The following is a 13,079-nucleotide window of genomic DNA, read 5'->3' on the forward strand; positions in this document are numbered from 1 at the left end:
ACCACAAATTATTACTCTATTGACTTTGTCATTAAAAAAAATCAGCCACCATGGCCAGGTGGGCCCCCGTTGTACTAATGCAAAGTGGGAAGAACACGCCCTCCCATCACGGGAGGGAAGTTGTAACCTGCCATAGCATCACCTAGATTCAGCACAGGTAGGTTCCAGGTTTGAAATACAGTGCAGCTACAAGTGTGTCTAAACACAGGGATGATGCTAAGACTTGCAACAATAATGGCTGTGACGCAGCCAGAAATGGCCCCAGTGGTCTGACAGAAGGTGGAAAGAGACATGTCTCATGACATACCTGTATTCTCCATGGTGGTGGCTGTTGCAAGTGTCGGAGATCTTGTACGCCAGGTGGACTGCAGGTGCACTGGTGGCAAGCGTGAACACTCATGCCTGTGATCATGGGGAAGGTGTTATACTCTGCAATGAGGTTGTGGATGTTCCTCCTCCTGCAGCAGCCATGCTGTGGCCAGATGGATCCCCAGTTAAGAAAAGAGGTGGTGACTTTAGCCAAGGGAATGTTGCCACTGGGTGGTATGTGGTCAGAATTAGGAAGGGCAAGGACAGGGGGCAGTGGTTTTCCTATGGAGCAGGAGTGGTGTCCATAGGCTCCTCGGGGTCCATGGCAGGGATTTGGTGAACTGCCATGGATCTTACACTGCCACCTGGAGATGATACGACTGTGGTGGCATAGTACGGAGGAGTCGTGTCCATTTCGGTGTCATCATCCTGTAAAGCGGGCCGAGAGGTCAAACGTGTAGATGCTCTGGCAGTGATTTTAACAGGGGCCTGCCCCATTTGAGTGGCCAGGGGAAGGGTTCCTGCAGGCACCGAGGCAGGTGGAGGCAGAGAAGCAGCAGGCTGAGTGACCTGGGTCTTGTCCCCCGCAGTCTTTTTCCTTGGACCCTCAGATCTTTCCATGGTGTGCAGCTTTGGGTCCATGGCAAGGCAAGGAAGTTTAGCAGGCGGGGGCAGCTCACCTCGATCCCACCGCAGTGGTGGCAGTGGAAGCAAGAGCAGCCCAGACTGCTTTCTTTTGCGGGGCCTCCTGCTGGCAGAGGCCGGGGGAGAATTGCTGCTGGATTGCTTCTCCTTCCCTACACATACTGAATCTGGAGCTCTGGGCAGATGCCCACTGCTGTGGGGGCTGTCCCCATGATCCTGCCCTTTTTCCTCTACCTGGCTGGTCTTGTGTGCCGGGCCTTTTGGGGACTCTTCCCGGACCTTCCCCACCACCTCCTTTGGGAAAGGAAGTGGGACGATTATAGAGGGTCCCGGCTCCTCAGCCTTGACTGCCTGCTCAGGTGGTGAGCGCAGGCCAGAAGATCTGCGACCTGAATGACGAATAGGGCCCGGTCTCAAGCTTCCAGACCTCCCGGATGTACAAGCAGGAAGCACAGGCTTCTGCGGGGGGTCCTTCCATTTCACCAACCGGTGGACTTCCCTAGGGAAGCGCACAGTCTGTGCGAGAGGACACCGCCCTCTCGGGACAAGGCCGAAGGCCGATGGACCAGCAGCATGACAGAAATGAAATAGTGGGTGGAAACGGCTGACAGCAGGGTGGTCCCAGCCAGGTGGGCCATAATCACGGGTGCCAGGGTGATGGCCACCAGGCAAGGGATGGTGGCCGCGGCGGAGGCGGCAGAAGAACAAGCGAATCCGAGAAAGGAAATTGCCCATGTAGGGGCAGTTGTGCGCCAAACGAACTCAAATAAGAGTGGAAACAGGGAGAGTCTCTCCTTTGCTTCCTCCTCCTCTGGGGTTCTAGCACGCACTGAACTGACTTCAGCCAGGACCTTCTGATGTCTCCATGGAAACATCAATGGACCTTGAGAGGTCACAGAGGAAGGGGCGGGGCCTCCCTGAATGGCCAATCCCATCATGACCTTCTAGCACCTGGGACCTGCATCTCTGTGTAGCAAGTGTTTGGCACCTGCCTTGCCCTCCATGAGGCCTTTGTCCCATACCACTGAGGCCCCACCTGCCTGACATCACCGTGTCTGGCCACTGGCTCTGTGGGAGCTTTGGCGCCTGCCCCACTGTTGTCCCAGGGGCCAGGTCCTGCTCAAAGTCAGTACGGGAGCCACCCGGCTCCTTCCTGGACATGGCCCACCTCCTCAAGGGACCTTTTCAGCTTCTCTTGGAAGCCCGAGGCAGGTGCACTTTCTCCATGTCTGCCCTGGCCACCAGCCTCACCAGTCAGCTGTGAAACACTGTGAGGTGGAGTGGACACAAAGCCCTAACCAACAGGCTGCTGCACCTGGAGACATCCCAGAAAAGAGCTGGCAGCTAGCAAGTAGATTTATCAACAAGTAGATAAATAAATAAGGTGATTTCAGAGGTGATGAATTCTATGAAGAGAATAAACAAGCGCAGTGATAGGTAACCAGGGATGGAGGAAGGGCTGCTTTTGAGGAGGCCCTCTGAGGTGGTGACATTTGAGAGGTGAGATCAGTGATGAAAGGTTATCTACCATCAGGAGCCTGCGGGAGAGATTTCTGGAAACATGATTCAGAAAAGCCTAAAGCTCTGAGGCAGGAACTGGTATTTGGAGGAAAGGGGACAGTCGAGTCTGGATAAGGGCAGTATTGTTTATGGCCCTTAAGATTTCTTTGGGGATCCCATGTTATTACCCTGAAAAACGATAACAGTTTATGTATTAACTTGTTTAATTTGAGCAACAATCTTGTTATTATCCTTAATTTTACACATGAGGAAACTGAGACATGCAGAGAATAGGAAAGTTGGTGTCAGAGCTATAACACCAGGAAGTTTGGCCACAGAAACTATATTCATAATATTTAGAGACTCTTTTTTTTGAGATAACAATCACTCAATAGATTAAAAACTTTCTTGTTAGTGCATATAAAAGCTTTGTGTGTGTGTGTGTGTGTGTGTGTGTGTGTACTATATATAATTTATCCTTTTTTACTTTGGGTCTGAGAATCTGGGAGTGCTATCACTTGGGGAGGAGCCATACTTCAGTGGAAAGGAGTTTCTCTGAATAATTCTGCTGAAGAGTTCTCAACTTGAGCAGTCACCCGTGCATTCGATGCTCATGAAGCTTTTGTCTTACTCTAAATAAAATATAAACAAAGAGCAATGACCTGTGAAGCTAAATATTCTACTATTACAAGTTCCTCTGTATAGATTGAGTTATGTTTCTAACTTTTGTGGTGGTTTGATGAAAGGTTAAAAGATACGGGGTGGAACAAAAATAGGTTTACAGTTGTGAGTACATCAAACAGTTTATTCTTATATTATTATTTATTAATTATTATATTATTTTCCATACGAACAACTATAAATCTAGTTTTGCCTTACCCTGTATAATGCCCTACTGTAACAGGGTGGGTCTGACCAGATCAATGAGGAGCAGAGGACAGGACCCCAGAATCAGCACAAGAGCTAGTACTCCCACACACACAGAAGGGAGGGATTTGCAAGAATCACAGAAGGCAGCCCAGGATTGAAACTGGAGCTCAGGTTTGATAGGTTTCCATGCCCCAGGTCACCTATAAAGAAAGCCAGTGTGGCTGCGTGAACCAGTGTGTGTTGCCCCAGCAGCTGAGTAGCTCGTGACACAGGCTGCACAGACGCCCCACCCAGGACGGAGACATTTGTGCCTCTGTGCATGCCTGAGAAGCTCCTGCCCGCTTCTGGAAAATGGCAGCTGGAAGGGAGGCAAAGACACTGTGGGGGTGAGAAACATGGCAGACGCAGCCCACATAGCCCATGTTGGTTAAAAAGCTGGATGCTGGGTCATGCATGGGTTTCTGGGACAGGACTTTAAAAGCGAAGAGTGCACAGAAACCCGGCCCTTTTTCTCTTTCTTCCCCACATGGGCCCAGTCAGGGGTCAGACGCCAGAGCATCCCCGGGTCAGTGGGCCCTGGAAACCGTGTGGCCGGGTCCTTGCCCCGCGCTCCTCCTGCACAGAAATCAGCAGCAGCGTGCTATGCTCTGTGGCCCTGCCAGGCCAGGGGCTCACAGACTGAGAGATACCTGGAGCCAAACCGCAACCGGGAACCTACAAGCTGCCTGGATGAAAATGCCAGAGCCACCTGCATTTCCTACAGGACAGTACTTTTAAATGAAAGAGAAAGGATTCCAGGTTCATCTTTGAACTGGTCTGGCCTGGCAGAGGATGGCAGGGTTATTTGTCTTTGGGTGTTTTAAGGGAAGCGGGGCTCTGAGGCAGAAACCTGCCATTATTTCAAAACTGTATAGCCTTTAAATAAACAGCCCCTTTCCTTTCCTTTTTGCCTGTTGGCAGCTGGCTGCAGAACTCCAAGTGACCGTATGGTAACACTACTGCCAACTCTACGCAGAGAGGCAGAAGGCTGTAATTCCCTCTCTAGGGGCAAACCTCACCTGAGACCCTGAAGGTAAGAGGATCTAACTGTCAGCTTTGGTAGGAAAGTGCAACCTGCCTCCAAACAAGGACAATGAGACCACCCTTGTCATATCACTTTTTATTATTATTGACTTATGAGAGAGAGAAAGAGAGAAATATCAGTTTGCTGTTCCACCCATCCAAGCACTTGTTGGTCAACTCCTGTATGTGGTCAACCAGAGATTGAACCTACAACCCTGGTGGATTGGGTCAACACTCCAACCAACTGAGCTACCCAGCCAGGGCCTTTGTCACATTCTTGAGTGCCAATCACTGGCGCTGGGTGAAGTATCAAACCTAGATCAGAAAGTTATCACTTGAGCCCTGGTCGGGTAACTTGGTTGGAGCATCATCCTGATACTCAAAGGTTGCGGGTTTGATTCCCATCAGGGCACATGCAGGAATCAACCAATGGATGCATGAACAGGTGGACCACCAAACTAATGTTTCTCTCTCTTTTTCTCTGTATAAAATCAATTTTAAAAATTAAAAAAAAATCTTTAAAAAATGTTATCACTTGAGGTCTGTCTTACTTCCTGGCTGTAGGCGCTCTGTCATCTGGGTTGCAACAGATCTGCATTCCTTACTGAGAACTAACCTCAGTCCAGGGTTTCGCCATCTGTACCTTAGCCCTGGGAGTAAACCGTTGCTTCTGCTCACCCAGGAACTCTGCTCTTCGCTTCTGGAAAGTATGTGGGGTTACACATTTAACTCATTACAACTCAGGCAGAGAAAAACATAATAAATTAATTTTGCCTACAATTATTCCTGAGGCTGAACCTGGAGTTTAAGAGGAAAACTAATTATATGTGCAATATTATTTAAATCTGGTTGGATCTGATCATGTAAACAGTCAACTTAAACAGTGTCTGCTAGCATCGGTAGCTAGTTAGTTATAAATAAAAGAAAGAAGCTAATGGAATCAGACATTAAGCCCAATAAACTAGGGCGCTGAATCAAACAGTAAGATCAGAAATTAAGCCTCATTCACTAGGAAGTCACAGCATTTATAAGCTCCCTGAAATAGACAAAAAAATCTCCCCAGGGAACAGCCAGTACAGAACTGGTATTCTCTGTGGTGTCATTCCCTGTGGTATCATAATAATATATCTGTAACTTGCTTTTTCACCCAGCTGGACCTACTGCATTCTTTTCACTGCCTCATACAACTGCATACACAGTTTGAATGTATACTTTCTTAGCCATTCTTCTATTTATGGTCCAGTGTTTCCAATTTTTCCCTATGAGGAGCTCTGCAATGTATATACTAATACATGTTTTCTTGTGCACAAGTGATGGTGTTTTTTAAAACAGACACTGATGTCTGGAATTGCTGGATCACAGACTACATGTAATTTTCTTTTACTCAATATTGCCAAATTGCCCTTCAACGTGGCTGTATTGACTTTATATTCTATTAGCAGTATGTGCGTGTTTTCTCATTCCCATATTTTATTAATATGTTTAATGTTTGCCAACATAATGGTTGAAAATTATCTCAGTGTTCTAAATATTATCAGTTTTTCTTGATAATTGGCGAGGATCAGCTATCACATGTTCATTAAGCAGTTGTATTTATTTTCCTATAGTAACTTGTCCTATTACTTTCCCATCTTACAGATAAACACCAGACAAACTTTTTGGTCAACCTTATACCTATTAACCATGATGCTAAGCTTTGGGGAACACAATAATAACTTAAGAAATTTAAAGACCATAGTTCTTGTATTTAACCAGAGTGGAACATAGAAAGGGTTGCAATCGCAAGTATTTGGAAGTTCTAAGCAACAGATCTAAAATGGAGGGAAAACCAAGCTATCTGTGCTCAGAAATAAAGAGACCAGCCAGCAGTCATTAACTGGAGAGGTCCATGACCTCCAGGGTTTCACGTACCCAACTGAGATTCAGCTGTCGAGTACAAAGTAAAAACCCCAGGCCTTTCCAGGAGATTAGGGAATCACAAAGACCATTGAACCAAGACTACTGGACATTTAGGTGATTTCCAGTCTTTTGCTATTATCCATAGTTCTGTGATAAACTTCCCTGGACAAAACGCTTATGTTCATCTAAACTTTCTTAAGATCATCTCCTTTCTACAAGTGGATTCTCTAAATCAAAGAAAAGGTATGCCAATTTATAGTGCTACAATCAGTGTAAAAGTTACTTCTTTTTCCATGCCCTTGGCTATGTTAAATTTGGAAAGATATGAATTTATAGGTCTCCATGAAAAATAAAACAAAATGCCTGATAATTTTATAGGTTAAAAATTTCCATTTCAGGGTTATTTTAATCACTTAGAAAATTTTGTAGGTAATTTTCTAGAGAAAGGAATTCGCTTTGCATTATCGTGGTGGCTACGGGGTCCAAGTAGAAAGTGTTCTACAGTGCTTCAGCTGGTGGGCTTAGGAAGAGATGTGACAGAAGGAGAAAAGGGTGGCAGAAAAGGTTAAGGAAAAAAGGTAAAATTCTTAAGAAATGAAGACAAAAGAACAAGAGGAAGGAAAACGGAGGAGTGAGAGGGCCCAGACTCCTGCTCTCACGTGCTCTGCCCGTGCCTGTTCATTTCTTGTGCAGTTGCCCTGGCTGATGGTTTCAATTCAAATGTTTAGCAACTGCAGCTTCCTTAATCGTCAGAGGAGGAAATGGAAGAGCAAGCACAATTATAGGCTGAGAAGTAGTTATTGGGGCCAAAATGAGAAATCAGCACAGAATGTTTTGTTTTTGAGGGAAAATCATGTGTTGTAACTTGCTAATTTACCTGGATCTTGAGGCTCTGACCCAGAGAGGTTAGTCACCCTCCCTTTTTTTTTTTTTTTTTTTTTCTCTCTAAAACAAACTTTATTCCTAATATGAAACAAAATTTCCAGGGAAACTGAGAACTCTGGGTCTGAAGACGATAATGAAACAAAGAGGGCGTGGCAGCCCACTGGGGCTTGGGGAAGTGGAGGAGGGCTGAGGAAGGTCTCTTAGAGGATGGTGGTGGCTGCAGGCAGCACTTCCTGGCTCATGAATATCTCCAGGTCCTGGTTGGGATCTTCCAAATCCAGTTTTAGAAATTTATCTACTAATGCCTGGCAATTTTCCATTTGCTTCTCCTTTAGCAACTCCTTCAAAGGTTTGATGGGTTTTCCACTGCGGATCAAGTCTGAGACCTCCTTGCCACGAGCAATGAGCTTGTCAGGAAGCCTGGCCTGGGCAGCCGTGTGGGAGGCATGGCTGGCATTGGCAACACCTTCACAAACCCGATAAAAGAAGACAAGGTCATCCCCATCCTCACAGGTCTCCATGGTCAAATACTGTACAAAGGGCCCCTGTGGCAGCAGCTGTAGCTGAATGAGACTCAGAAAGTTGGTGGCCACAAAGATGTGTGGACACGTGGGTCCGAGTGACAGCCAGAGTCGGAGCACAGCAGCCAGAAGTGCAAGCCCATCTACCGTGTTGGTTCCCTTTCCAAATTCATCAATAAGGACCAGAGACTGCTCCGTGGCATTGTTCACTGCTTTTGCCACCTGGTTGAGGTCGATCATGAAAGTGGAGAGCCCAAGGGAGATGGATTCACAGCTATGAATTCGGGTGAAGATGGCGTCTACTGCCCCAATTTCGGCTTCCTCTGCTGGCACAAAACTGCCCACCAGGGCCATGAATGTGATCAGGCCTACCTGTTTGAGGTATATGCTCTTCCCTGAGGAGTTGGGTCCAGTGATGACTTTGACCCTCCCTTTGTCCCCACCACATTCTGTAGAGTTGTGCACAAAGGTTCGAGCACAGAGTTCCATCAGAGGATGTCTGCCATTCTGGATTCGTACCCCAAGGAGTTGTGGGGAGTAATGGGGCCTTGAATAGCCATAGTCCCGGGCAGCACTGGCAAGAGCCAGCAGGACGTCTAGGCGGGAGGCAAGGTCCAACACCCGGGTCAAGACAGCTGCCCGTGCCAGCACCTGACACTGCAGCTGGTACATCAGCAGGGTCTCCTGATCTCGGATATCACAGTGCAGGTCCCCCAGCAGTGCATCCAGCACCTTGGTTCGAGCACTGCGATAGTGCAACTTCTCCTCTGAGAGAAACATGAAGTCCAGTCCCTCGATCTCAAAGTCGCTGGCCTCCACCATGGAAGGCAGGCGGGGAATAGAAAGAAGGAAGCCTATCAGAGGGATATAGATGACACTGCATGAAGGAATACGGGAGTCCAGATTCTCCAGCTCTTTCCAAGCAACCTCAGTGAGGAAACTGGGAAGTCCCACCAGTCTTCGTTTTTTTCTCATCAATTTCAGGATCTATGTTGGGAAGGACTGTGAAGCGATTTGCAGCAAGACTTCCCTCAAAGTCCACCACTTTGCCAATGAGGCTGGTAATGTGGTGCAAGTCATCAGAGAACTCTTGGGCGATGTCCCGAAAGAGCTGGATGGACTGGGGCAGGGAGCGACAGGCATCCCTCAGGCCCAGGGCACTGTACACAGTCTTGTAGAGAATCTGCCAGTCGCTGACCTTCGTATGGGACAACTTCATGCGTTTCAGAATCAGAGGCACATTCTTGATGTGACCCAGCAACTGATGCAGCATCTGAGCGATGTCCAGATTCTGGGGTAGCAGGAAAAACTGAATGACATCCAGACGAGAATTTAGTTCCTCTAGGTCATGAGTTGGACGTGTGAACCACAGCCTGAGCAGCTTCTCTCCCCCCTTACAGCGGCATCTGTTCAGGATTCCAAAGAGGCTGAGCCCCTCCTTCAGTCCACTGGCCACTTTGTACACTGAAGGGTGAGACTCACTCTTAAATATCTGCAGAACACTGTAAGTATCTTGATCTATGCTCACCAAATGGGTCAACACAAATTTCTTAAAGCCCAGGATGGGGATGCTGATGTTATAATCTTCCAGTTCAACCCCGATTCTTCTTCGACCCAGGAACTTGAGCAGACCTCCAAGTGCTCGAATCGTGAGAAGACAGTCAAAGGGAATAATGGAGGAGAGGAAGATAATTTTCTCAGTGGTGGACATGGAGTCTGGAATGAAAGTGTAATTTCCAGAAAGGAGGCGCTGTTTGCTTATCTCCAAACCAAAATCCACAGTTGGCAAAAATATGATTTCAGGTTTCTTAGGCTCTCTGTGTTCCTGGGAAGCAAGCTTCCCCAGAAACTGAGTCATATTCTCATCCTGTTTCGCACTCGTAACAATAGACCGGGGATTGATTTCATCCAGAACTCTCTGGAGAAGCTGGAGGTTCTCCTGGTCTGGAGCATCTGGCATGAAGTGGATGGTGGAGTCACTAGTGTCATAGTAGGCGATGCCCAAGTGGCCTAAATTCCACAGGACACACAGATGGATCTCCGTTGGCTCCTCCACGTCGTCCTCCTCCGCCTCCCCGGGGCCTGCCCTGGGTCCTGGTCCCAGCAGTGTCCCGCCGGCGGTCGCTCCCACCGAGGCCATGGCCTGGGAGGCTCTCGACAAGCGCGAGACGCGCCACGAGCCTGCGGGAAGAGCCGTCACCCTCCCTTTTAAAAGGTTCCCTCCCTAGTTTGCTAACTGGTGGTTGTCTTATTAAATACAACAGGAACTTTAAGCCTCTCTGAAAAATCTAAAAACGAATGCAAATTCTAATAAGTCGCATTCCTGTAGGTTAAAATGTTAATTGACTACTTATTTTCCTTCTTTCTGCCTCATAGGATGGTTCCCATTTAAGGGAAGTCACTGGCTAAAATTAATTTAAATACTTCCAGAAGCTTTGGTTTTAACATAACAGAAGTTTCTCTAGAAATAAGTTTAAGATTTAGAAAGCCAATAACAGCAATGGCTCCTTCTAAAGACCAGGATACGGCACAATCTGACTATGGTTTTGTTTCCAAACTTAGAGGCTGTAGCCCATTTTAAAACTCTTGGTAAAGGCTTAATGATTTCTCCTGTCACCTCTCCCGAGAAAGTGTCCTCATCATGTGTGAGTTATTTAAAGATGTAAATCCAAATATACCACATTAAACATAGGAACAAAAATTAATAGAATAATTTTTTTTTTAAAGTACTGTCTAATTTTACAAGTAGGGCTGGGGCAATTGGCAAGTTGGTCAAAGGGTATGAACTTGCAGTTAGAAGGTGAATAAGTTCTGGAGATCTAATGCACAACATAGTGATTATAACCAACCATACTGTATGCTATACTCTCAAGTTGCTAAGAGACTTGATATTCAATGTTCTCACCACAAAAAATGAAATGATAATTATGTGAGGTGATGGCTAACTAACACTGTGGTGGTAATCATATTGCAATATATAAATGTATTAAATCCACACATTGGACACCTTAAACTTACACAATGTTATATGTCAATTATATCTGAATAAAAATGAAAAATAAAAGTAAGTAAAAAAAATAAATACAGGAAAAACCAATGGATAGTTATTTAATATATAATTATATAATTTATTTGATTTGTGACATATTTTCTAAATCAGTGAATATTTAAAAACACGTAGAGAAAGAAAAGACATGTGGAGGGATCGAGCAAAAAGGAAAAAGGACTCATGGACATGAACAGTGTGGTGACTGGGCAGGGGAGGTGAGAAAGGGGGTATAAGGGGAATAAATGATAATGGAAAAAAAATACAATTGAAAATAAATTAAAAAATAAATAAACAGAAATAGAAAAAAATGTCTTTCTAAAAATTTAGTAAAGCCAATATCACTTAAATGGTGGAAATAAATCATTTAAAATTTAAACACCAATTTTAAAAAACAAACTAAAGTCTTTATCACAATTATAAATAAGTAAGTAAATAAAAGTGTAGGTGTTATTTTCAGTACACTGGAATCTAGAACTTTGCCTACCAGAGGTGAAAACAGTCATTTAGCTCAATATGGAAGGATAAATCCTGTGCCACCAGTCACATTGGCAGTTACTTGAAATACCACTGCAGCCCTCTCAGACAGGTATCAACCAATATATTTTAAGCAGGAATATGGCTGTGATCCTTAATTCATATCTTTAACAAATATTTATGGGCACAATGCAAGACAATCGAAAGACAACCTGGTCAAAGCAAACTTCTCCTGTTTTTAGAGTTTATAATGCGGTAAAGTATTTTCAGAAGGACATACAATTTGCATTTGTTCAGAAGGTAAAGAACTGGGTTCTTAAAAGAGAGACTAATGGGGTCGTGTGGACATGGCTGTAGACAGAGACTCCATGGGCTCTGCATGAGAGGGAGTTGTCCACGCAGAGGGCGGGGTGAGCTTGGCAGGCAGATGGAGACCCTGAGAGAGATACTGTCAGTAATGATAACTCAGTTACTAAGAGAGCCTCAGCGTTTTTGGTTCAGTTAGAGGTACATTAATACTTTGTTCATGAGTGTGTCATTGCATAAAAGTTTAGTATTTTGCATAGGGCTGTGTTCTCTGAACTTTAGATTGAGGGCTCTGTGGTGAAAGGAAATGTCTTCCATTTCTTTTCACTTTTCTGGTTTTAGTGCAGTGTGCTGCATGCAGAGGACTTTAAAGGCATGCTATCAACTGAATACAGTATTCCCTCACTTATTGCGGGTATTACATTCTAGACACCCCCTCACCCCCGCGATAGGTGAAAATCCGCAAAGTAGGAACCTTACATTTATTTTAGTATTTATATATATTTTAAGGCTTTATAAACCCTTCCCATACACTTATAAATTGTTCCCAGTCACTTATTAACCTTTCCAGCTCCCTTATTAACCTTTTCCACACTTTTATAAATTTACTACTTATGTTCTTAAACATATTGTACACTCTTAAACCTACATAACTTTAACAACATACTTATACAGTACCGCAAAATCCCACGATATAGCGAAAAATCCGTGATGAATAATTAAATATAATATTTTTTTAAATCCTGCAATACAGAGAGGCCGCGATAAGTGAACCGGGATATAGAGAGGGACTACTGTATTCCTTTGACTGTACTTAGAGGGGAAAGTCCCCCTGATTAGATGATTTCACCCAGGGGTTTTGTATTTCTAACATGTAACTGAGTACCTGTAATAATTAGTGCTCAGTAAATATTTGTAGAACAGTAAATAAAATACCAAGTGAATGAATACATTTTTCACTACACTCATATGTCCATTTCCATGTGTCCAGTTAAGCCACTCATTTAAGCATTCAAACATTTAGCAAATAATCATTGAAAACATGCTGCATGCCAGGCATTGCGCCTGTGCTGGCGGTACAACAGTGAGCAGAAACAGCCAAGACCTAGCCCTTGTGGAGCTTACGGTATAGTCTCTACCAAGCATTACAAAAGTCAGAAGTAGAAAATTGATTAAGCATGTACTATATTCACTTTATTGTAAGGAAAGAAAGGACACAGGGTGGGGAACTGAATGAAGCTGAAATTATGCCACAACTCAGCACGTATCACCAATAGTCACTCCAATGCCGGGATCCAGTAGAGCTTCTGCTGCTGCTGGGGTTCTATTCCCAAAGCAGTGGCCATCTTTGGGGCTGCCAGAAAAATTCTTTGCACCCCTGCCATTTTCTTCAGGGACCATTGATTTGCAGGAGACTCTAGCAACCCTTCCACACCAAAGGAGGGTAGAGTGCTACCCAACCACACTTATCTCTTCTGCCAGTTAAGTAGCTTAGCAACTTCCCTACAAGATATGATTGTCATAGCACAGAAAGAGTGTCTACTTGGCGCTAGCAAAGC

General features: G+C 45.0%; 1 protein-coding gene across 1 annotated transcript; it reads right to left on the reverse strand.

The window, feature by feature from the left end:
• Positions 1-7,236: 7,236 nt before the first annotated feature.
• LOC150012124 (mutS protein homolog 5-like) lies at positions 7,237-9,873 on the reverse strand. The gene is given in 2 exon segments (XM_090275646.1): positions 7,237-8,660; positions 8,662-9,873. Coding segments are annotated over 2 exon segments (2,460 nt in total). The 5' UTR covers positions 9,832-9,873; the 3' UTR covers positions 7,237-7,370.
• Between the last annotated feature and the right edge of the window lie 3,206 nt (positions 9,874-13,079).

This window comes from Furipterus horrens, unplaced genomic scaffold (genome assembly GCF_987537825.1).
Source record: "Furipterus horrens unplaced genomic scaffold, mFurHor1.1.pri manual_scaffold_4, whole genome shotgun sequence".
In the NCBI taxonomy this organism is placed as follows: Eukaryota; Metazoa; Chordata; class Mammalia; order Chiroptera; family Furipteridae; genus Furipterus; species Furipterus horrens.